Genomic DNA, 24751 nt, shown 5'->3' with positions numbered 1-24751 from the left:
CACAATTTTATTCTCTACGACGTTTCCAGGACGGATAACTTAAGTAATTCCTTTGTGAATCCTTTCAAAATAAAAGTAAAACACTTTGTAATTTGCATGATTCATTTTATTGGCAGGCCACTACTCATTCTTGTAATTTATAAAATAAACATCTAAATTATTACGAAAGTAACTTAAGCAATCTACAAAAATTTATTCTTTCCTAAACAATTACAAAAAAAAAGAGTTTGAGTTTCTATATCGATAAATAGGATCTATTCATTATGTTTTCGAGTAAAAATATACGTGGGTGTTGTGATCCAGCCTGCGGGGTATTTTTTTTTATCAGTACAGCTCGGGAAGCTTTTTTTTTATTTGGGATGGGGGTTCAGCACCCTGATTCTCTCTCTCTGTCTCTCTCTTTTTTTTCACACCATTCAAATCGTCTCCTGTGTCTGTACAATTTCTCACAATATCACATATCAGTAACCCTCACTATCGTATGGATTACTGTATTCCGGTTCATCTGTGCGCACTTGTGTGGAATCATCACTGCGCTCAGATGCCGGTTCCTGATCATTGGGATTCGATTCCAGAGCACTTCCTGATGGATTGACACTGGGTGTTGTTGTTGCACCTTCAACAACACTACTCGTCGTATCGAAGGTTTCACGAACTTGATTATTGGCACCTTTGGGATCGAGATCTGTAGCCCAACTGAAATGCATAAGAGCCAGATCTCCATTGCCCAATTTCTTGTGAATCTTCCCAATTAAATAGTACACGACACTTTCCTTGGGCACAAGCTCCTTCAACTGCTCCAATTCCCTGAGAGCCTCCTCGTATTTGCCCATCTTGAAAAACATGGTAGCCCGATGGAATTTACACAGTGGATCTTTGGCATCCAGCTTCATGGCCAAATTGAATGTCTGCATAGCTCGATCATTGTGATTGAGAAAACTCTGAGCTACACCAATATGTACCATTATAACTGAATTTCTAGGATTAATCTTTAACGCATTCTGATAGTGAATTTCCGCTAAACCATGCCTCTCCTGCTTCGAATAGATTGTCCCAATACCAAACCACGCATTGTAGTGTCGATGATTCTTCACAATTGCCGTCCTAAATGACGACATAGCCTTCTCCAATTCTTCCGTTATGACAAATTCATGTCCCAGCAATGTATACGAATAAACAAATTCCGGATCAACCTGCACCGCTCTCTCAAAGAACTTTATGGCAATCTCATGTTCCTTATGCAACGAAAAACAATTTCCCGCTACACACCACGGAATCGGACTATTCTTATCCTGTCCCATTAGATCCTGTGCCAGTGCCGACAGTGACACCTCCCTCTGCAATGCCCACAGAGCCGTACTATAAACCTCCATCAGATGCAACCTATGTGGCTCCCTCTCATGAATCTCCTTAAAAATCTTCGTAGCCTTCTCATAATCCCGCTGTTCATGCCACGCTAGTGCTATCATACTCTGCACCCAACTACTCGTATAATGTTGCGTAGGTACACTACCAAAATGCTCAATGGCCTCCCTCGTGTTGTACTGACTCAATTGCAAATACCCCTGACCCAGTTCACGCAGTAACTGCAGCAGCCCCTCAGCACTCTGCCTCTTCATGGCCAGCAAACTCTGTGCTGCATTGATGCTATTATTGAGCAACACCTTACTCTCAGCCGACGTTACCGTTTCCACCTTCTCCTTCTCCCCCATCTTCCTCTCATCCAACGTCGCATTAATTATCGATATCCTCTGGGTCTTCGTTTTGCGCGACGGTGATCGCGGTGTGACAAATTTATTAATATTCTGACTACTTTTGCTGTTCTCCTTCACCGAATAACTACTACTGAACAATCTCGAACTCCGCCGAACACTCTGACCCGTCATACCACCACCGGGCGCCTGTTGCGGTCTACTTGGATAATTACCAGTCTGATTATTGAGCATTGGCTTTGTTTGCTGCAGTGGACCTTCCTTTCGATTAATCACACACTGTCCCGTCGTACCCTTCTTCTTACCACTCCCCTTCTGATCATTCACCTCAACTAACGTCTGACCCGGCGTCCCCACCAAACCTGGACTACCACCCTCAGTCGAACTATTCAGTGGCAGAACCCCAAAACTCGGCGTTATGGGACTTATGCTCGAGAGATACTTGAACTGCTTCTTAAGTGGCGTCTCAGCCTCACTTCCACCCAATGTCTCTGACCCTGGTGTCAGTCTAGGTGTCTCATCCATTGTCAGCACCTTGGGAGGGACATGTTCAAATATATTACACCGGCCCACTAATGGACGTGGAGCAATTTCAAAAATACTTGACTTTTGAAAATAAAAAATTTAGGAATAATAAAATCAGACAAAGCGGTCAGCCTTCGAATGCGCCAACAATCAAATTTTACAAAAATTCTGTTCTAGGAAAAAGTGTATCTGAAGTGTATCTCGACTGAAGTATATGCTTAAGTGTTTTCAATTTAAGAATATTCGTCAGTTAAATCAGCATTTGTCGTAACTGCATTTTTGCGATTTTGAGATAATAGATACACAGATACTTTTTATCTCATTTTATTTTTTATGTTTTTTTCAAAATAAATATTATGTACCCCCCCCCCCCGCGCAAAAAAAATTTGAGACTTAGCCCCCCCCCCCCCTCCCCCGCTAACTGAAATCCTGGGTACGCCCTTGTAGGTAGGGGAGACCGGGGTACCTATAGCCAGGGGTAGAATTAGTCAGTGGATTTTTTTTCGTTTTTCCTAAAATGTACATTGAGCAAAGTATTTTTTAATTAAAGTAGGAACACATCCCCATATTGTCAGAAATATTTATAACTCTGATCCTGTTATCCTATAATTTAGAAGCATTTTTATAAAATGGGTATAAAATTGTAATTTTGATGTTATAGCTTTTGGACCAGCATTTGGTTTTCTGAGTTTTTAGTCAAGATTTCATAGTTTTACCTCGTTTCTGGTTTAATAAATTTAATTAAGAGATATTTTTCACTTAGATAATAATTATCTACTTTTTTATATAAGATTTATATAAGCTGAAACAGCCCTCGGGACAATTGTAGCCACTCTTCCGCGGCGGGGTAAAACTATCATTGATTTTTCACTAATACATGGATAATTGTTAGATGAAAAAGTACTATTTATATTCCAAGCAATATTTCCATTTGGATGAGCAACTTGAGGAATAGATTTTTTCAGGATGTTTGCATCAATTTTGCCGCAATTACAAAAATGTCATAGGGTCATTTGCCTAAAGCGAGACAGTTTGGAAAGTTGGACAAAGCAGTGTGGAATGTGAGACACCTCCTTAAAAACTTGATAATAAATCATTTAAATATTTCAATTTTTGATAAAAAGACTATTAAACCTAATTTTATGATTATTTTAGAAGTTAAAAATGCAAAAATCGTTATAAAACAATCAAAGGGTGACTTGCAAGAAGAATTTAAAAAAAAATGTATTGCATGCGTGATATTCATAACCTTGACACGGTAGTTGTCATTTTCTCTGTTTCTTATGGAAGTTGCTAGGAAAGCACCAAAGTGTTTTGTTTTTGTTTGATTTTTTGGCATAATTTGTGACATACATCCATATAAAAGGTGAATAAAAAATATTTGTGAAATATTACATTTAAAAAGGATAGAAAAGTGATTTAATTTCGTGTTGCTTTCAAAACAAGTTTTATGAAATCTTGAACAAGTTGATTTTGTGAATGAATTTGGTGGTTTTGTGCAGTGAAATCATGTTAACAAGAAAGACAAAGATCCTTAAGTATCCGTTGCAACAGCAGTTAGCAGCTGATAAGAAGGAAATCTCCTGGAAAAGCTGCAAGGATTTCCAAATTGCGAAGACCACTTTTTTTGACAGAATGGATAGTAAATATCGCAAAAACACCTGGAGAAAGACAAATAGGAGCCTCTACAGAACTCTCAGAGCAAGTGGAAAAGGACTTGGGCGGATGGGGAATTGAAATGTGCTAAAAATTGCATCCGTTTTAAAACTATAACTGCTGGACAGCGCGAGGCGTCTGTGAAATTTATAGAACCTCTTTTTGGTTGGACGTCCAGAAAGTTCTTGGTAATTAGGATTCCTCAAGTGTTACCTGGACATAAAGCAGGGATTAGCATAACCATCTAATGTGCAAGTATACACAGAAAACCCTCAACAATTGATTTTCTACATATTTCGTATAATATTTTGTCATTAATATCACTATGTCCATCTTTCCAAAAATTTTTGTCCCACTTTCTAAAATTTTGTCCATTTTTTCAAAATGTGTTGTTTTCTAATTTGACTGAATATTCTAATTAATTGGTTGAAAATTCTAATAAAAACTGTTAAGATTCTGTTAGAATATTTCACAATGAATCTCATGATACAAATTAATTTAAAATAATAAATATTTCTTCGGCTTAAAAATGCATTTGAAATTGAACTTTTTCTTAAGTGTCTCCCTTTCCACAATTCACCCTATAATGCATTTTGGAAAATTGTCGTAACTTCCAAGATTGCCATACATTGGAAGTTACGGCTTTATAAATTATGGAAGTTACGATAAAATTTTATTGTGTTTCATCGGACATATTTCTCAATATCTCAGCTTTTAAATCATTTTATAAAGATTTTCTCGAGATACCACTTACAGTTTATTAGTGCCACTTTTATTATTTTGAGTCAAAAGTATTGCATTCGAGGCTCATTTTTAAGAAAAATAAAGCTGAACTGAAAATTTCGTATCCTGAATAGTTGTCAAAAGGAAGTTACAACAAATGCTGATTTAACTGACGATATACTTCAGTCAAAATAATTTTTGTTTGACATAGTTCATTCACTCAGAAAAATAATCAAGTAAAACTTACTCGAATCGGTGTTGAATTAACTCTTTTTCGTTGTGATTTTCAATTAACTATATTTTGGAGTTGATTTTACTTTTATTTAGCTGCAATATTCGAAAAAGTTGTTTTATGTTTTTTTCCTAAAATTTACATGACAAAATGGTGTAAATAACTCTTTTTAAGGCTGAAAATAACTCGTTTTAAGAGTTAAAATAACTCGTTTCAAGAGTTAAAAAAATCCTTTTTAGAGTTAAAAAAAAACTCGTTTCAAATGAATATGTTTTACAATGTTATGTCTTTTTGTATTTTATAATTTTCTTTATTAATATTTCCTTGATCTCAAATTCCCTATGTTCCGAGCGAAATATCACGTATGATGCACGCATATGCTTCATGAAACACTGTTAGGCATATTTCTAGTTGATGTTCCATATGAACTTTGTTAAATGAATTTTTTCTTGGCTGAAGTATATTCTTAAAACGAAAACACTTAAGCATATACTTCAGCCGAGATGAAATTTTACATCAAAATAAGGGTAATAATTACAACGATATCCGACGAATTAATTCAACTCGCACGAAGAGTTGTTTCAACTCTATTTACTAAAATTTACAACGAAAAAGAGTAACAATTACATCGATATTGGTAAATTCAACTCTGCCATAGAGTTGTTTTAACTTTTTAGGTTTTTCTTCTTAGTGTATGGATCACACGTATCATTTGGGAGTATCTCGGCATATGGGAACATCGTTATCATGAAAAAAATAATTAAAAGAAATAATAAAGGAAAAACATAAAATAGCAAACTCTATCCATTTTCGATTTAAAAAATTATTTTAAATCTTGAAAGAAGTTATTTTTACTCTTAAAACGAGTTTATTATAAACTTTTTTTTCATGTAAATTTTAGGACAAAAAAGAAGGTGTTACGCTGAAAAATTCGAAAGAACTTTTCAGAATATTACAGAGCAAAGTATTACACAGCATTTTTGCTTTGAGAATTGCAATATTCAAAATCTGGGTGCACACGAAAACTGACCACTTTCTTCTATACGGGAAATTCGCTGTATCATATTCGAGCAGCCAATACGCAAAAGAAACCAACTGATATGAATTAGATTGACCTTTTAGATCGGTAAAATTTTATGAAAACAAAATTCGCGTTCCCTTTTTACTCAAGATTTGAAAAAAGACTCTCCTACTCTACCGGTCTTAAATTGGTCTGACATAAATTTAATTTGATTTGATGTTCAAAAGAAGAAGAAGAATGCTAAAGAGTAGGATAGACATATGTATGCAAAACTTTTAAGAATGAAACGGATGTGAATTTTGACTTTATAAAATTTCCATGATCTAAATAAAAGGATTCATTAACTTTAGGTTTAGGTAAATACATAAGTTAAAAACAGCTAAAAAATTCAGCTATTTGACACTCTCTCACTTTCCCTCCGACGTTCCAAAAAAAATGTTTTCGTGGTTCTCATTTCACAGATCATGCTTTTCAATTCTGAAATCGAATTTTAATGGCTCTGGCACACCTTTTAGATCAGGAAAATTTCATAAAGTCAAAATTCACATCCCTCTCTTTCTTATGAACTTTCATATGTCTATCCTACTCTTTCACACTCTTCTTTTATTTGAAAATTTATGAAAATGTATCAAGAATTTTTCTAAATTGTCTCTTTGTCCTTTTTGAAAAAAGAAAATGATTTTCCGATTTTGGATAAATGAAAAGGAAAATAAAAATATTAGTTTCGACTCACCTTGGGAACAATTAATCCGCTGCTTTGCACGATGCACTGATCCACGGGGGTGGACAGGATGCTGGAATTATTGCATGTGGCCAGAGGAGTTCCTCCCACATCTCCACTCATCACCACACACTGACTCTGACTCTGACTCTGGCACGTAGCGAAGATGTCCGTGCTGCTCAGTTGGAAAATTGCCTGCGGATCGGGCTTCTCGCCTCGATCGCACAGATCGGCAAATGAATGCCAGAGGAAGGGATTGAGCTTGAGGCTGCGAAACAGAGCATCATTGGCCAATGCCGATCTCTCTGTTTTTGTGCAGATTTTTGCAATGAGCTGCAACGCGAAGCATGCAATCTCACCGAAATCCTTGCAGATGTCATCGAGAGTCTTCGCTTTCGTGAAGTCCTCATTAGATAGAGCAGATTCAGCCGCGTGAATCCTAAATTTCAAATACATTGTTAGTTCAGGCCAAAGTGAAAAAAATTAATCATAAATTGAATCATCGATATTCTGCCCGGTGCAGTTCAGATATTTGTGCATTGAAACATGTGTTGCAATTTCTCGGGAAAACTAATCATCGAAAGCAGATTAATAAGAAATTAATAAGAATCCCGCGTAATATAACGTAAGTGATTCTAAATGTTGTAAAAAATAATTTTCGGGATATCAACCGTTTATTAAATATTTCAAAACCGATTTTGTTGACCTCCTTGGACATAGTGAAATGTTAATTTGAAATACAATAACTTTAATTTTCTTACATATTAAAAATTCATCCGGCAATCCTTATTAAAAATTGTAATTATTTTATTCTTTGATATTAACAACTTAAAAAAGAATCTCTTAAAAATAGGAACGTATCATGTGTTGTGATAAGAGACTTTTCATATTGAAAAATAGCCACTTTTCGATACCTGTTATCATTTAGATTTTAGATCGAAAATATATATAGGACCAATAAAAATTTTCGAAAAAAATAAGTCAATTATGGGTACTTTACTGATTCAATGCTAATTGAGTCCGATAAAACAGAGTTAAAAAATTCAAGACCTTTCTAAAAAATCCAAATTTAAACAAATCGGTTGAGAAATAGACCATACAGATACAGAGTGGTTTAACTCTTACCTTAGATAATTTTTTCGATCATAGGTATGTACGGACGAAATGTTCACCTGGGACTAGGCCGAAATGAGCCGAAATCCACCCGGAAAAAGGTTGATGTTTCGGCTCGTCCGAAGTGCTATAGCCGATAAATGGTTTGTGCCCCAGCTTGCACAAAAGGCGCAACATTCGAGAAATGCTGGGTGTATTAGCTACTTCGTGGACTGCTCCCTAAACTAAACATATCTGAGAATAATGCCCTAGACACACTTACGGCTTAAGACGAGAGGCGACTTAGTGGAAAATGATGGAAATATAGTTTGATTCTTATTTCTAATATAATTACGCTAAGCCGTCTCTCGGCTAATCTTCAGGTCTGTCAAGACTTTAAGAGAAGTCGCAGGAGTTGAAAAAATTATTATTATTATTATTATATACTGCTCTCTCTTTGAGTTTGAGTTTGAGCCGTAAAATCTAGGATATCAAAGGTAAATCATGGTTAGGAAATGGAAAGGATATTTTTCTATATGCGGAAACATATCCAAAAAACATGGAGGTTTATAAAAGTCCTAAAAGTGCGATAATAATTTCAAGAAATAGAAAATATAAGTTTCTATTTAAACTTTAACCCTTTAAGGACGAGAAGGTCTAAAATCGGGGGTCAGAAAAAAATCACCTTTTTTGACTTTTTAGAGCAAAACATAGCTTTAGGAGACCGTAGAAAAAATTTCATTTTTGGGTCACCGGTGACCCAATCGTCTTTAAAGGGTTAAAGTACACGAAAATGGCATAAGAAACACAGAAACACTTTAAAAATGCAAACGTTTATAGAAACGCGGAAACGTCCCCAAAAACCGTTCTAGAAATGCAAAACCGTTTCTAGAAATGTTTTGATGATACCAAGAAAAAAAACAGGAAATACGAAAACTTCCTAAAATTGTTGAAAAGCCTGTAAAGTAGATAATTTTGAATGAAAACCCATGAAAAAATGTACTGAAATTTCTGAAATAGTTTGAGAAACATAAAAATGCATTGCAAACATGAAAACTAAAACAAAACTTTGGAAAACATGGAAATATACTTCTTGTTTTCTTGAAAACTTAGAAACACGCTTACGAAACTTATTTTAAGAACTCAAAAAAGCATCCACAAGATGTATGAAGTTTCTGAAAATACGGAAATCCTTTCTAAAAACGTAGAAACGCACGATATAAAGAGGGTTCAATAAACGAGAAAAAGCTCCAACGGAAAAATTTAAAAAAGTAAGAAATATATTGTAATATATTTCTAGAAACTTAGAAATATGATTACGAATCGTTTTAAAGAAATCAGAAAAGCATCAAAGATATGAGAAGTTTCTGAAAACACGGAGCCTTCCTAGAAACGTAAAGAAACCAACAGGAAGCACGTGTTTCTAGAAATACGAACATGCGAGTAAAAATTACAGAAACACGAACAACGTTTCCCATGATTATAGAAACAGGAATCGGATGTCATTTTACTGCTCGAACTCCACAGAGAGAGCAGCATATAAAATCCATATTTACAGTGCCCGCTCTCTAATCCGGATCGCCGTAATTCGGACGAGTTATCGACAGTTACATTTAAAATCATTTTGAGGTCATGCATCCAAGTATCCATGTGTGTTCAGCAATGAAAATGAATTATCCTCTGAAGTTTTTGTTTAATAAATAAAGTATAATGGCATAAAATTCTCTAATTATGTCGTTCTAAGCTTCTTTAAAACTTCTATTCTAATTCAAAAAAAACTTGTATTATATTTTCGAGACGTTGAGCAAATTCAAAAAATCCATCCGGATTACGAAGCGAACATCTGTCATATTTTCTCCCAATCATCCGGATAACGAAGTTCCTATAAAAGTAAACCAGTTCCAATGGGTTATGAGCCGGTTGCGAATCAGTGATCAACCGGTATATAACTGATAACTGATTTTTATCCGAAATCCAATGATATTACTCCCAAATTATTTTGGGCAGTGTTTTGAGTAATTTATAAATCCAGTAATGAACCGATAAGTATTTTTTTGTCCAAAAATCAATTTTATTACTCCTCAAACTATATTGCGGGATTTTTTGAGTGTTTCATGTATCGATTTACAGTAGAGTCTCGCTTATCCGTGAGAGCGAGACCAAAATGTCATACGGATTTTGAGACAGAGGATTTGAAATTCAACGATTTTTTTGTTTACATTGAAAATTTATGGAGTGAATCCTGACTTGACTGAATCCGACAGACTCTCTAAACATGCGTACTGTCCAAAAAAGTTACAGTGAGTAAGAATTACAGTAGATAGAGCACATTTGTTTAACAAAAAAAAAACCCAAAACGGGAACAATGTGTCATCAAAATTTTGAAAATTCAACTGCCTCACGGAAAAAGAGTCCACGGATAAGCGAGAGTCTACTGTAAATCGGTTGAGAACCGGCAAGCGGTAAATAATGCGAATGTACTTTTGAGGTATAGAATCTAAGTCACGAGATTGAGGAATTCTCAAAGCTTGGGACGCTATGCCACCCCTTTTTCAGGACATTCTATCCTGGACTGAACATCGTAAAAGCTTAAAAATTCGTAGAAACGCACAAGAAACATGTAGAAATACACGTTTCTAGAAATTACGAAAACGCGTAAGTAACAATTACAAAAACATGACCAATGTTTCTAGAAACACGAATCGGATGTCATTTTCTTTCTCTAAAGAGTTACCCTTGATACAAAGATAATCAATATCCTAATAATTTTGTTCAGGTCATTCAATCTTGGATTTAAAAATCGCAGCTAGTGGCTAAAATTATTAAAAAAGAAATTGGAAAAGAGGTGTATGCAGCATATACTTCATAGACCAGGAAGCAATTGCAATTTGCAATTTCAACCTTATTAAAAATATTCTCATTAGTTTTTCTTATAAGAAATTATAAAAATATTAAACAATTACAGTAGACTCTCGCTCAATCGGATGTTTTTCAATCGGGTGTAAAATTTTGTTGACGATTTTCACGTTTGATTTTAAGCAAATTTGTTCAAATTCGTTAGTGTAAGTGTACCAAATTCCGGCCATCTTGTAATTCCGGCCACATTTTTTGTTCCTCAAAATTCCATGAATTTTTAGTTTTTGCGTACTCTCTACAGATTATTCAATGCAAAAAATTAGCAAAAAATATCGTTTCGAAGCAAGATGATCTGAAAAAGGCATTAGAAGAATTCCGGAAGGGTAAGAAACTATGAGAATGAAGGTGGCCGGAATAGGCCACCAATGCTATGTCTACATTTTATTCATTTTAAAATGTATTAAAAATGATAAACTGTTTACAAGGTTCCAAGCAACAGTCCTTATATAAAAGTAACAAAGAAAATCATTTTGTATTAAAAATATTATATTTCAAACTTGAGACTTTATCGCTTGAATGCAACTATGCCGAAATTTGGCACACTTACCCTATATTTGCTCTTTTGTTATCGTGATTCTTTAAATTTGAGCGCTTTTTTTGGAATTTATAATGATTTTGATGCCCAAATCTCTCGATAATTTGGATGACATTTTGCCCCATATGCCCGATTGAGAGAGAGTCTACTGTACAAGATTTTATTTTTTTTTTCCAAAAACAAAGATAAAATTGTCAACCCAGTTTTCTCCCCAAACCAGGAGCAATAATAGAGACAACAAATTGCTTTATCTTCAGCAATCACAGAAATATTCCAGATACCTCGGAGATAAGGGGCATTCGCAGAAACTCATTAGCATTTCCTCATGTAATATTTTTGTACAGTCATATTGCTTCCCTTTCTTCCCTTCCCAATCAGATTCCCACTATCCCATTGGCATCTTTTTCATTTTGGCCAGGGCAAAAGTTGCCTGGCTGGCTCTAGAGAGCCGTCAGGGCGATAAAATGCGATAATCTTGAGGTCAGTTGGGGGATGGTAGAAAGTGAATGTCTGGGCGTGTGCAGAGTGCTGAGGGAATAAAAATTGGATACTTACTGATTTAGCTCGATGGCGCACTTGGCAAGAAGGAAGCGTGACTGAGGCGTCCGGGCACCTTTGGACTGCAGCAGCCAGAAGGCCTGGTGCACTTGTCCGGAACGGTAGTAGCAAGTGGCCAGAAGAAAGATAGACTCCTCGGTTTCCACTGAAATTGCAAAGGAGGGGCAATCAAAATGGACCATGGGGAGGTAGCAGTGGGTATCACTTACCTTCTGAACAGAGTTTCTCAGCCAGAAAAGTGGCATCCCGGAAGGCGTAGTGGTTCAAACAATGCCAAATGGCTGCCTGAAAAGACATACGGAGAGAGATTTTGTCAGTTTTTTTCACACTTGCACCATCTCAACTCTTGTGCAATCGCCCCAGAAATCCACCTGACTGGTATCTGACCCAATTGCCATTGCCTTCTCTGTTCAATTTACATGGCAATTGGTGGAAATATCGTGGTTTTTCCCTGTCTCTCACTCCCTCAGAAGAAAAATCGATTTGACTGCCATTTGAGGCCACCAACTAACCTGAATAGGCTCCTGAATAATCATCGTTTTTCCGGGTCTCTTGTGTGTTCTGAACAATTCAGGGGTACAGCAAAATATTCACCATTTGTCCATGCTTCAGCACAACACAAATTCACAGTAATCCCAATGAGTTTTCCAGGTGAAAAGCCACAGAGAAAAACCAATTGAATCTGGAGAGACAAAACAGCTAATTGCGCGACAGTGCTGCTCCAAATGTCACACTGTCAGTGGCAGAACGCGGCATTTTCCGAAATTTTCGGATTTCAAAACTGGCGCCAACGGATAAATGTTTAGAATTCTATTTATTATTTGAAAGAGATTTTTTTCGGTGTTCTGAATAAAACAAATACTTTTATTTAATTGAATTGAAGTCACATTACTAGATTTCCAATAGTTTTTGTTTGAGAAAAACCCTCCCGGCAAATTGAGCCGCCGGAAATTTTAAACGCAGAGCTCTATGACAGCGCCTCTAGTAGTGGGTAGTGACAAGTGCAGTGTGGAGGTGCAAAATTCTCATTCCTCACAATTTTAAGGAATATTATCCTGTTTTCTAAGAAATGGATTGCAGTGTTCTTCCTCCAGAACTTACAGCTACACCACAGCCCCTCGTGGGTATTTATGGCCTCGATACAGCTAAAAACACCGTGCACAAATCAATTTGGGATGCCTTCAATAGCAACAGAAAGAATGACAGGTAAGAGATTTATTGAGATTCTTCTGGCCAGGAATGCTGAAATCGCTGAATATCATGCCTAACCCGTGCCTAAAGACTCCAGCTGCAGTTTAAGCTCATCCCGGCCAACTATGACTTTCCTGTTTCGAAGCCAAAGCGTCAATCGTACGAATGGTATCACCCAAAAGGGATTCTCAAGAGGAATTGGATCCTGAAACACCTTCATATCCTTCCGGCTGTTGTGGTGACATTCCACAGTATTGAACTAAGTGATCCTGGGTGGTCAGAGAAACAGCTTCAATGCACTTCGGCTATTCAGAGTCTGAGGAATTCACTCCAAGTAAATTTTGGCTCAGAGGGGCCGTATTCTTCAGATGTGAGAGTTTGATTTTGTGGGAAAAGCCAACTCTCCGTGTGGAACTCGCCTATTTGGTATTCACGAAATTTTCGATTGGAATTTTTCTCATCAAAAATCGGAGAGAATTCTCGAGTGCGGTATTCCCGGTGAGAGTTTGATTAATTTGCATAGAAAATAAACAAATAAATTAAAATATCGCGTTATTTAAAGTTTTAAAGGTTTTAATTAATTTAATTAACACTTAATAAATACAATTTCCGTATATTTATAATAAATTTCAGTTTCAGTGCAGTGTGCAGGAATTTCGAACATTTTTCTAATAATCTCTTATTATTTTTCTAATTTTTTGAGTTTGATACCAATGATTTTCCAAATTGTTTATTATTTTAATACTATTTTGTTTCAGCTCTCGTAAATAAGAAAACGGTTGTGGCCATTTAATGATTAGATCTTTGATTAACCTAATTTATATTCTAAATAAATATGAAATTGAACAGATTTTTAGCAGTTTACTTGGCCGTGAACTCTTTAAAACTCTTAATTTTTGTTTTAACTAAAACCTGAGAAAAAAGATCGCATAATTTATAGGCAGCGAGTTTATCGGGAAAAGGTTCTTTTTTTAGTAAGTTGAAATTGTTAGATCTCAAGAACCAACAAAATAAATATTTGAAGCAGTGAAATAATACCATTTATTATACAATTAATAAATGGATAATAATTAAACAAATATTTAAAAATCGTATAGTTACGTGTTCTTCCTTAAATTAGAAAAAAATTATTGAGTGAGATTCTTGATATTCGCATCTATATTCTCCTATTTTATTCGACATACAATCTAAGAAAAATTGTAACTTCTCTTTTGAAAAACAATTTACAATTCTTGAAACGCTTTTCTTTAGGTTATAGTCTTTATTTGAGAAAATTCCTTCAAATACTCCATCATAAAATAGAACAGAAAACGGATAATGTCTAGAATTTTCCGCGAAAAACATATCAATTTTAAATTTTACTCTTGAGTGATTGTATGTAAGGGAAGAGTACCAGCGATCGGCAGTGTTCCTCGGATCGTCAGATTAATACCGTATTGTTGCTCCAAATAAAATTATTTTTAAAAAATTATTATCTATTTTTTACCATTTAACTCTCACAAAAATGCACTACATTAGCTCTGGTTTAATTTATAAAACCAATTTTCCGTAACACATTTGATTAAATTCGTGACGATCCGAAGTACAGAGTGGAAGGTTGGAATTACACCTATTTTTTATTAATTTATTGTAAAAATAAAAATTCAAATGCACAGATATATTTAAATGGATAACTAATAGACCATTTAGCATAAACAAAAGTACCAAATAGTATTTTGGGGTTTATATTTTCAAGTAATTATGGAACATGTCTCTTAACATTCCGATCCAGGGTGCTCTTCCCTTATATAAGTATCTACTAAATTCAAAATTTTCAATGATCTTTGTATTTTTCTTAAATTGACTATAGTTCGTGTATGTGTTCTTGTAGAGATAAAACCGGATTATGAAAGGGAATAAAGTTCTATATCTAAATTGTCTAATAATCGAAAAATTCTAAAACTGCCATTAAAATAGCGGAAGTGTGAGTGAATTGTTTATCAAACATTGCGAAAATATCATGCATATTTGATGAGGTTCTCAAGTATTGCAAAAATGTTACAAAAATACTCGTCAAATCCGAAAACAATACCAAATTAGCGACTAATGGCTCGGGCACACCTTTTAGATCAAGAAAATTTCATGAAGTCGAATTTCGTATTTACAAAAATATCTGAAAATTTACTTTAACATTATTTGACAATTTTCAGAAAATTTGTACAAAACCACAAGAAAATGAGAAAATCTTTATACGCATAAATACGTATTTATAATTGAATTAGTGCAAATGAAAAGGGCCGTTCTTTAATGTTTTTTACTGTAGTAAAATATAAAAAAGAGAAATTTGGCATGAAATGCCGTTGCAGTCATTTAAGTATTAAGAGGAGTCGCGATGAATAAATAAAAGCTTGTAATAATGTTATTTAATTGTTTATTCATTCATTGAATTTATAATTACTTCCGTATTCAGTTTTTTTTTGCGACCAAAAACAGCCCGCGGAATGTCAAAAAACGATTTCCACAAAAAGTTCCACACGAAAATCTCACATGATTTCCTCCGATATTCGTGGATACGGGAGAGCGGGCAGGTGGGAAAAATAGGAGAAAATGTCACGGAGAGAAACTCGCGTAAAATCTTCTCTCACAAAGTGGAGGATACGGGCCGGCGGATTCTTTCGAAGATTTTTGTCAAAAAAACTGCCTTTTTTTAGGGTCGTCTCACGCGGCTGGCCATTGTTCTGATCCAAACTGGATCTGGCAGTAGGGCTGCTGGAGATGAACTTGTGTCCAGTGAGAGAATCAGCAATCTGGCAGCAGCATGTGATGTCAGTCCCAAGATGATCTTTGTCCTCAATCACTCAGACCATTTAATGGGACACATCCTGCGGCTAGAGTCTGCCTTTCTAGACGTAGCCCAATCCTACTACACGCAAATCATCAAGCAGATCAAGATGCACCGAGATCAGCTTTCGGCTACGCATCAGGTTCTCAAGATTCGGCATCAGTTCAAGCTGGGATTCATGTCTGAGATGCTCCATGACTTCACCACAGCCCTCAAGTACTACACTCAGGCCTACGTGACGCTGGAGGACATTAGAGTTGTAGACACAAATTGCACGGAGATCAAAACAGTCGCTGGCTTCCTGAATTACAAAAGGAGTCGATTGATGTTCAAGATGAACGTTCCCAGAGACGCAATCACGCAGTTCAATTCCCACATTGAGCTGTACAAGGGCAAGACGGGAAGTCGAGAGTTACTTTTTGAACACTACGGATGGCTCTGTGTCCAGTAAGTTTGCCAGATTCTTCCCATTCCACAAATCTTCATCCACTTCCTTTTTTTTTTCATTTTTCAGGTACAGCTCCTTCGGGGACTTGTTCTGCGACGCCATAAAAGGGGGCTTGCCAGCTCTTCAGACTCAGCACCCGGGAATTTATTACTACAGGGCAGCTGAGTTCACGGCCAAAAGGAAGGAGGCGTATTTAAATTGTTGCAGTAAGTTTTTTTTATTTTTAATTAATCTAAAATCCTCTCCAAAAGCCATAAATTCCAAATATTTCTGACACTGAGAAAAAACTAGGATGCGATTAACTTTTTTCCTCATAAATGTAACACTTTTTAGGTGCAAAAATATATAAACATTTTTTAATGTTAATTTTACACCTTTTTAAGAACATGAAAAAGGGTAACTTTAACCCCTAATACACCTACAAAGGGTAATATTTATACCGATTTCGGATCAATACTGCAGGGTAAAATTAACATTTCCAGAATGTTATTTTAACTTTTTCGGATTTCTCTCAATGAAATCAAATTCACACACAAAACTCAAAATCGGTCAATTATTAAATTTTATCATTGGAATAATTCCAATTGTATACCTCGATCAAAACTTTTGTCTGATAAATCATGAAAACAAAACTTAGTCATAAAGTGTTCGGTACGTAGTTATTATGTGATCATAATGTGGTCATAATGTAGTCATTATGTATTCAGCTGGGTTTCCACAGCGATGACAAAAACTATAGGGGAAAGTGCCCATGCTTGATATCATTGGAAGCTTCGTAATGACTAAATTTTCTATGTTTCACAATATAGGGAAAAGTTTTGAAGGTTCGTATTAAAAAAGGAGTTCAAGATTTAAGATTTTTTACTGAATGCCACACAAACCGAATCAATTATATCACTATGTCAAAAAAATCTCTTACTTATTGGGTTCATAATTCTGCCTCACGAAATTCCTGGAAATCCTTGGATTTTCCTCTACAGGAATATGAAAATGTAGCGGCATTTTTTACGAAGGTGCCTTCGGTTAACTCAGTTTTGTACCACTTTTTCCCACCTCTGTAGGCCTCATTTTTCCCGAAAACATTACACCGGATACAAAAATTTGGGCATCACTACTTAGATGGAACTTTCATCTACTTGTTTTCACCATTTGTAGGAGGTATCACCCATTAAAAATCAATTTTAAGCTATTTTTCTAACACATGTTTTTTGACACTCGAAAAACCATTTTTCCCTGCATTCTGACAGTCAGTTAAGAGCTTGGTTAGGTATGATTCTCTCATAATCACACCTAATGTAATCCTCGGATTTTCTCTAACACCTCCAATGGGTCTTACAGAACATATTTCGGACGTAACTGATTTCAAAAATGGCCATCCACCAATTTAAAGTGAAATGTGGGAAGTTCCATTTAAAAAAAGAAAAATTGAAAGACAAATACTCAAAATACATCGAAGTGGCAATTAAAGAATCACATCTACCATAAGCAGTCTAATAGTTTCTTCACTGCACAAATCAGAAAGTAGTAATCACAACTACTGTAATTCTTGTTTTTTCTCTAACGTCTCGAATCTGTCTTACAGAACATTTTTTGAACATCAGTGATCCTTAGAATTACCAGTGATTAATTTAAAGTAAAATTTGAAAAATTCCGCTTGAAAACAAAGCAAATTGGATGAAAAATTCTCAAAACGCACCGCATGGGCAATGAAAGAATCACACCTACCATAAACAGATTCAGGCTTAATGTTTCATTTGACAGAAGTAAAATAAAAACATCTGATGAAGTCTCATTTTGATGGAGAAATGCGTGTTTTCCTTCGAGATTTTAGTGAAAATTGTTTAATAACCCAAAATTTTCTTGTGAATTTATTCAGTGGAATCTCTGATGAGTCAAATATCTCGAGAGGCGTGCACAGTGTGACCTAAAACAGTGAGGAATTCTCAAATTCGGTGGTCAGTAATCTTGACAGATGTTTTTACGAATCTGCAAAATTAAATTTTCCTGAGCTGCAAAGGTGGTAATTTTTATGAATTTTCCTCCACCCACAAAAACGACCCCCTTCAAACAAAAGATTTTCACGGTAAATATTAACCCTATTAAACCCTCTATAACTTGGAATAGTTGCTTTTTCGAAAAGACACTTGCAGTGTGCAAAAATGCATAAATTTTACACATCAGAATTATGATTTTAGGCCCATTTTTTATTTTTGCCTTTTGGATCCAGGAAAAAAGGCCTAGGCTTCCAAGTTTGTCAGGAAATGTGAGATGTAGGACTAGCTTTTAGATTATATGTTCATGGAATGGATGAATCAACTTTTACGAAGCTGCAAAATTACGAAGGTGCAAAACCTTCCCCTATATGTGACTCATCGCAACCGTATTTAAAAACTATGGGAAAGTAGCCAGTTTTTAAAATATATTGCAGAGTCATGTTTATTGAGAAACATTAGAAAAATTTAGTCATTACGAAGCTTCCAATAGACGTCAGTTAAATCAGCATTCGTCGTAACTTACTTTTGACAATTTTTCAGGAGACGAAATTTTCAGTTCATCATTTATTTTTCTTAAAAATGAGCCCCGAATGCAATACTTTTGAGTCAAAATAATAAAAGTGGCACTAATAAACTGTAAGTTAATTCGAGAAAATCTTTATAAAATGATTAAAAAGCTGAGATATTGAGATATATGTCCGATGAAACACAATGAGATTTTATCGTAACTTCCATCGTTTATAAAGCCGTAACTTCCAATGTATGGAGGTCTTCGAAGTTACGACAATTTTCCAAAATGCATTAGGGAAAAGTGCCCATGGTTGATGCCATTGGAAGCTTCGTAATGACTAAATTTCTCCTATGTTTTCTAGAGTAGACTAAAACACTCCAAAAATTTGATTAACTTGCATAATGGTGTTTCTGAGAATAATGAGTTTTAATTTTGACGCTATCGCAGCGCCACCTGTGGTGACTTTTTGAACTTTCATCTGAAAGGGCTCATCGAGAAGAAACCAAAAACCCAAAATTTAGCTCAAAATGTTAATTAGAACCGGAGATAGAGGCCGGTCAATTTTCGAACTTTGACCCTTATAGCTTGGGTTATGAGTTATCGAGCGGCTTAAGTTTTTTTTTTGTTTGATAGGTATAATCTGCGGCTACAACATACAAAAACTTCAGCTCGATGCACAAAGGATTTTTTGAGTTTTTTAACTTAGAAAATTGAAAAATCTTCTTTTTAATAATAGCGCCCCTAGCGGTAGTTTTTAGAACTTGCGATGTTAGAAGGGGAAGTGGCATTTCACGGGAGCTTTTCAAAAAGTCCTCACTTTTTAAATTCTGACATTTAGAACTGTAGTTATGGCCATTTTAAGGATTTTTTGGAACCTTATAGCTCGGGCCAGGGTAGTCGGGGGGACCCAACCCAAAAAACCCGAAGCTCACCTAGAAACCTAACCCCTGTTGGCTTTCTAGGACCCAACAGAGCACTGGAACTCATTTTATTAAATAAATAAAATATTAGTTATCTTTAGTCGTATTTGGGTTTTTTTGTGGTCGCGGTCTTTAGGATATTCAAATTAGAGTTATGCCACGACGTGCTACTTGGGTATTCGTTATGTTGTCATTAGGGCGAGGTGGGGCTACATTGCTATACGATTTTTTCGCAGTTCCTAAAAGAAACTGTGTTTTAACATGGTGTAATTTGGATAGACAAAGCAATTGTGGATCTAAATAAAATAATTGTAAGGACAAGCTTAACCCTTTAAGGACGATTGGAACACCGGTCTCCCATAAAGAAAATAATTTTTCCTGACTACCTTAAGTTATTTTTTCCTTAATTATGTAATTGCAAAGCAGAAGGTTGAACAAATCTAGGATATTTTTTGTCAGACTCCAGTTATTTGCTATAGGGTACAGTCAGCCCTTTTGGCCATGTAAGCTCTTCTGGCCACCTAAAGTAAAATCACATTGTAAGGCAATTATGAGTTTATTTAGAACAGGAAAATGGGTCTTATTTCGTGACCTCTAATCTAACGAATCAGAAAACCATATTTGATTTTGTATCGGCCTGATTAATTCTAAGTTATTGAAAGAAATTCTCGACAAGATAAACAATCACTAAAAAAAACATGGGATTCTTAAGAAACTTGTTAATGTTAAGAGAAATTGTTTTGCATTATTTCATATTTTTGATGAAAATATTTGATGTTATTCAATGAAAGTCCATTTCTTAATTAACTAAATTTTATTGTGGTATCATCCTTAATAAGATTTTCTAACAAATTAAATGAAAATCGAATGTGGCTAAAAGAGCTTACTTTTTTCGTCTGTGTAAGTACTTTTGGCCATTTATTTTCCCATACATTTTACACGTGGCGCACCTCGCGGATTTCAGTAAAAACAATCGTGACTTTATTTGACTGATTTTTACATTAAATAGAAAATGTGCAAAAAGTCGTTTAAAATACTCTAATAATCACATAAATTTGGTGTTAAATAAGAATATTGTGTATTTGTGAAAGTTTTCGAGAGCTATTTCTTCTATTTTTTTAAATTATTTTATTAAAATTCTATTGGAAACAAGTGGGCAAAAGTCCTTACTTGCATAAAATGCATTTTTCACTAAAATATCCAAAAAATTTTGGGAATTCTCATGAATTATAAGAAGAAACGGCTTTAAGGTATCTTTGTACAAAATTTCATTTTATTTAAATAAAGATTATAAAAATTACAAGCACATGAAACCTTAAAATGACCAAAAGTACTTAATCCACCCTATACTAAATATTTAAGCTTAAAAATGGTGAATTTTTAAATTCACATATTGAAAAATGATTTTAATTATTTTTTATACTTCCAATTTTTTCTAAGCAAAACTATTTTGGGAATGAAAACTAACATTAGTCATCCGTAATATTTTTCATTAGACTGAAAATTATTATTCATTGTTATTGTCAGAAAAATTACTTAAAGTTTCGGGGTATTTTTGTCCCTATCGCATGAGGAGGTAAAAAATGCACCGAATCAGACTCTGTTGAACTTTCCAAAGTTAAATGTAAAACGTTTCACAAATTTTGTTTATCGGTTTAATTTTTATTATTGATTTTTGGTCCGTAAAAAGTGTCTCGTCGTTAAAGGGTTAATTTAGAAATAGGTGAAATATCGTATATTAATGTAGCCCAACAGCTCAAAGTAGCCCCACTTCCCCCCTACGTAATGATTATTATGTATTCATTACGTATTCATTATTTTGTCATTATGTATTCATTATGTTGTCGTTATGTGGTTATTATGTGGTCATAATGTTATCATTAGGTCGTCATAATGTCGTCATTATGTAGTCATTAGGTCTCACAATGTGGTCATTATATGGTCATAATATAGTCATAATGCAGTCATAATGCAGTCATAATATAGTCATAATCTAGTCAAAATATAATGTGCATTTTCCTGCAGAGTGGACTGCCGTTCAGCCAGTGGAAAAAGGCAGTGGAAATATTCTCTACAGTGACTTCTTTGGAGTCCGTGGGAGTAAAACTGGTGAAATGGTCAATGAACAGAACATTCTAAATATTCTCTATGCCAATGAGAAAGATTTCAATCATTCCGGAGCGATTATATCGTATCTGGGTCAGGCGATGGCTCAGTACAAGGTTTACAAGTGTTTGAGATTCCGCAAGAAACTTGCTGTGAATATGGCTGAGGAATATTTGAAGAGTGGCGATCATGCAAAAGCTCTAACGTAAGTTAATAATTTTGAGGTCTTTTTTTTTTAAGAAAATTGATTTTTGGAATTTTCGCGCGAATTTAGGTTGTTCTCTCTGATGCTGAGTGATTATAGGACGGACAAATGGTACAAGATTTTTACCGAAGTTCTCATGAAGACGTTCCAATCGGCCTATCTGTCGGCTTCCGTTCCAGACTATGTTTCTTGCAGCATTGAAGCGATGTCTCCGAGAATTCTCTCCTCGAAATCTGAAAGGATTACAATCCTTGAGAATTTGTGGAGGGTTTTTCAGGGTGTTGCTCCAACAGCTAATCAACCTGGTAGTGGACCGGATGTTCAAAAAGCCTGGGAACATGCTCTTGAGAATTTCACTGAACCAGTCATAGTTGATTTGGATAAAATCAGCGAAATTTTCGCCTGTGATGTTTCATTCACGGAGAATCAGGCAGTTTTCGATGAAGAGATAACCATTGAACTGAAGATAAAATCCCTGACGGAAGTGCCACTGAAGATTCGAGGGATTTCTGTGGTGCTAAATAGCCCAAAGTTGAGTGTTAAGCTCAAAGCTAAGAAAGTCTATCAATTCACATTGACTTCCAATGAGGCTGGGAATGAGCTAAAAGACGCGGAATTGATGATTTTACCAGAATCTTCCTACAAAGCAATTTTCTCGGCAGATTCTCGACAATTTACAGAAAATGATAAACTCTCAATTGGAAGGGTAGAATTTCAGATTGGAACGGATAAGAAATTTGCCGTTCTCCTCAAGTCAACGACTCTCAATCAGCATCAGACTTTCAAGACTAAAACACCCAGCACGCAGACTTCCAAGAGCATCAATCAAAGTTGCTACATCGTTCCAACGTGAGTAAAATTGTTTATTTGATTTTTTTTTTAAATATTTCTTGATGCTGTATTTTTGAGTTTGAATTGATTTTTTAACTTTTTGGGTTTCTTTTTTAACTCTCACGAAGCATTATACTTCAAGTATAATTCAGATAAAATTAGTAATATTTTATTTCTTTTCAATATCTCCATAAAATAAATGAAATCGGTTAAACCTTAAAATGCATATTCTGTGCAAAAAATGGGAGACAGCAACTTACATGTAGAATTTAGAAATTCTACTAAACGATTTGATTAAAGAGGTTATTCTAGAATTTGAGGTTATATGTGCTCTAACCTAAAAAGACAGTCATTTCATTACAGGAAAATTTCATGCAATTTGTTTAATTACAAAATTATATGACATAATATTTTTTATTTAAATATTTTATAAACACTTCAGTAACAATTTTAATGACCATGGGCGGACATTAGTAAAAATTTTCACACTAATAAATTTAGAGAGAAAGTCGCGAGCCAAAATGTCTCTCTAAAGTCACTTTGAACAATTCAAAGTGGATCATTAATTAGGAGCTACACAATTCATCTACCATTAGTCTGCCCAACTAAATCAGACGTTAGAAATATTTTGGTTTTATTCTCAATACAAGTTCTCATGTGACAATTCTCATTAGCCTAGTAGAATCGACCCACAGGATCTGTAGTATTTCTAGGTTAGAATTTATTAAATTTGTAATTTAAAAATGTTTTGGATCATTTTTCTGTCGTAGACCATTGTGGTAACCAAAAATTGTTCTATTTTCTAAATTAAAAGATTGCTAGGCAAAATATGTATAGAATTTTGAGGTTATGGATATAACCTAGAATCTAGCTCAATAAAAGAATGAGGCTTACTAAGATTATCATATTATTGGATACAAACTTAATATTGCCTAGTACAAAAAACTGAAATTTTTCTAAGAAAAGCGTTTGGTTTTTGAGGCCAGACAAGACAATAAAAATAAGACTACGACTAGTAAGGGAATTCTGCAATTTTCGTGGCATTGTCACGCGTGAGTTCGAAACCAGACAATGCCATTCGAGCTTTTTTCGTCATATCATATGAGTTTGAAAATGGAATTCATGGATTTTTTAATGAAATCCCTTTACTTGATGAAAGTATTTCCCAAAATACACATCAATAGCAATTTTATTGAATTTCGTATGAAAATTATTTATCGGTTCTGAACTGCTTCATTACCGATTCAAAACCGATTGGAACTGATTCAGTTTTATAGGAAATTCCAAGACTTTTCTAACGAGCCCAAATATTACTCCATTCGCTCGATGAATGCGCTCTCTAGTGTCTTTTTAACCTTTGACCTTGAAAACCGTTACTAGGAATAATCCAATAGTATTGTCATCTAAGGACGAAATGTCCGCCTGGATAACCTCTAAAACATACCCTAAAATGAAAAAATCTCACGACGCGCTTTCGAGCAATCCAAAAAAACATGGTTTTGGAGGGGTAGGGGATTGGTCGGCGGAAATGAGGGGCATGTTAACGATGCTTGGGTCGACTTATGGGGGGTCCCCCGAAGGTCCCAAGTCGCTATCTCTTACCGTTTGGCCTCTAGAGCTGGCGACAGCCGGACGGACAGACGGACAAACAGCGTGACGACATTTCTCAGAAATCGTCTGAAACGTGAATATTTGTTGGAAAAGTGGTCTCCGGGAGGTGGAAGGTGGAAATTTTGGGAGGCGAAAAAATCGAGGGATTATAATAATATACTGCTTTCTCCGTGGAGTTTGAGCAGTAAAAATGGCAAAGGTTGAAAGCTTTAAAATAAAATGTATAAAATAAAAAAATCTCCATAAAAGCTCTTTCAAAACGAAATTGTAGGTTTCTTTACGAAAAGTTGATCGAAAACTTTTCCAAGGTCCGTCTTAAACCGATTTTAAAATGTAAAATTCATTTTGAATCCAAATTGAACGATTTGGACTGTTTGAAAATCTCTTAAATTCAGGAAGAGATTTTTTAAAAGCCAGTAAAG

At 35.1% G+C, this 24751-nt stretch overlaps 2 protein-coding genes across 2 annotated transcripts in view; one reads left to right on the top strand and one right to left on the bottom strand.

Moving 5' to 3' along the window:
• Nucleotides 1-84: 84 nt before the first annotated feature.
• On the bottom strand, nucleotides 85-12420 carry LOC129804312 (cell division cycle protein 27 homolog). Its single transcript, XM_055851482.1, has 5 exons — nucleotides 12204-12420; nucleotides 11901-11976; nucleotides 11689-11836; nucleotides 6603-7029; nucleotides 85-2246 (listed from the first exon to the last, which is right to left on the bottom strand). Exons 1-5 carry the CDS (start codon nucleotides 12225-12227, stop codon nucleotides 462-464), a joined length of 2460 nt encoding a protein of 819 aa, XP_055707457.1. The 5' UTR covers nucleotides 12228-12420; the 3' UTR covers nucleotides 85-461.
• A 253-nt stretch (nucleotides 12421-12673) lies between these two features.
• The window catches only part of LOC129804296 (trafficking protein particle complex subunit 11), a 35139-nt gene continuing 23061 nt past the window's right edge, over nucleotides 12674-24751 (top strand). The window contains exons 1-6 of the mRNA XM_055851452.1: nucleotides 12674-12897; nucleotides 12973-13216; nucleotides 15573-16150; nucleotides 16218-16357; nucleotides 21602-21887; nucleotides 21957-22736. Of these exons, the coding sequence (XP_055707427.1) occupies nucleotides 12761-12897; nucleotides 12973-13216; nucleotides 15573-16150; nucleotides 16218-16357; nucleotides 21602-21887; nucleotides 21957-22736 (2165 nt within the window). The 5' untranslated portion in view covers nucleotides 12674-12760. The remainder of the gene's footprint in view (nucleotides 12898-12972; nucleotides 13217-15572; nucleotides 16151-16217; nucleotides 16358-21601; nucleotides 21888-21956; nucleotides 22737-24751) is intronic.

This window comes from Phlebotomus papatasi, chromosome 2, assembly GCF_024763615.1.
Source record: "Phlebotomus papatasi isolate M1 chromosome 2, Ppap_2.1, whole genome shotgun sequence".
Classification (NCBI taxonomy): Eukaryota; Metazoa; Arthropoda; class Insecta; order Diptera; family Psychodidae; genus Phlebotomus; species Phlebotomus papatasi.
Note: the sequence above shows the minus strand (reverse complement) of the source record. Positions and strands in the feature narration are given on the sequence as shown.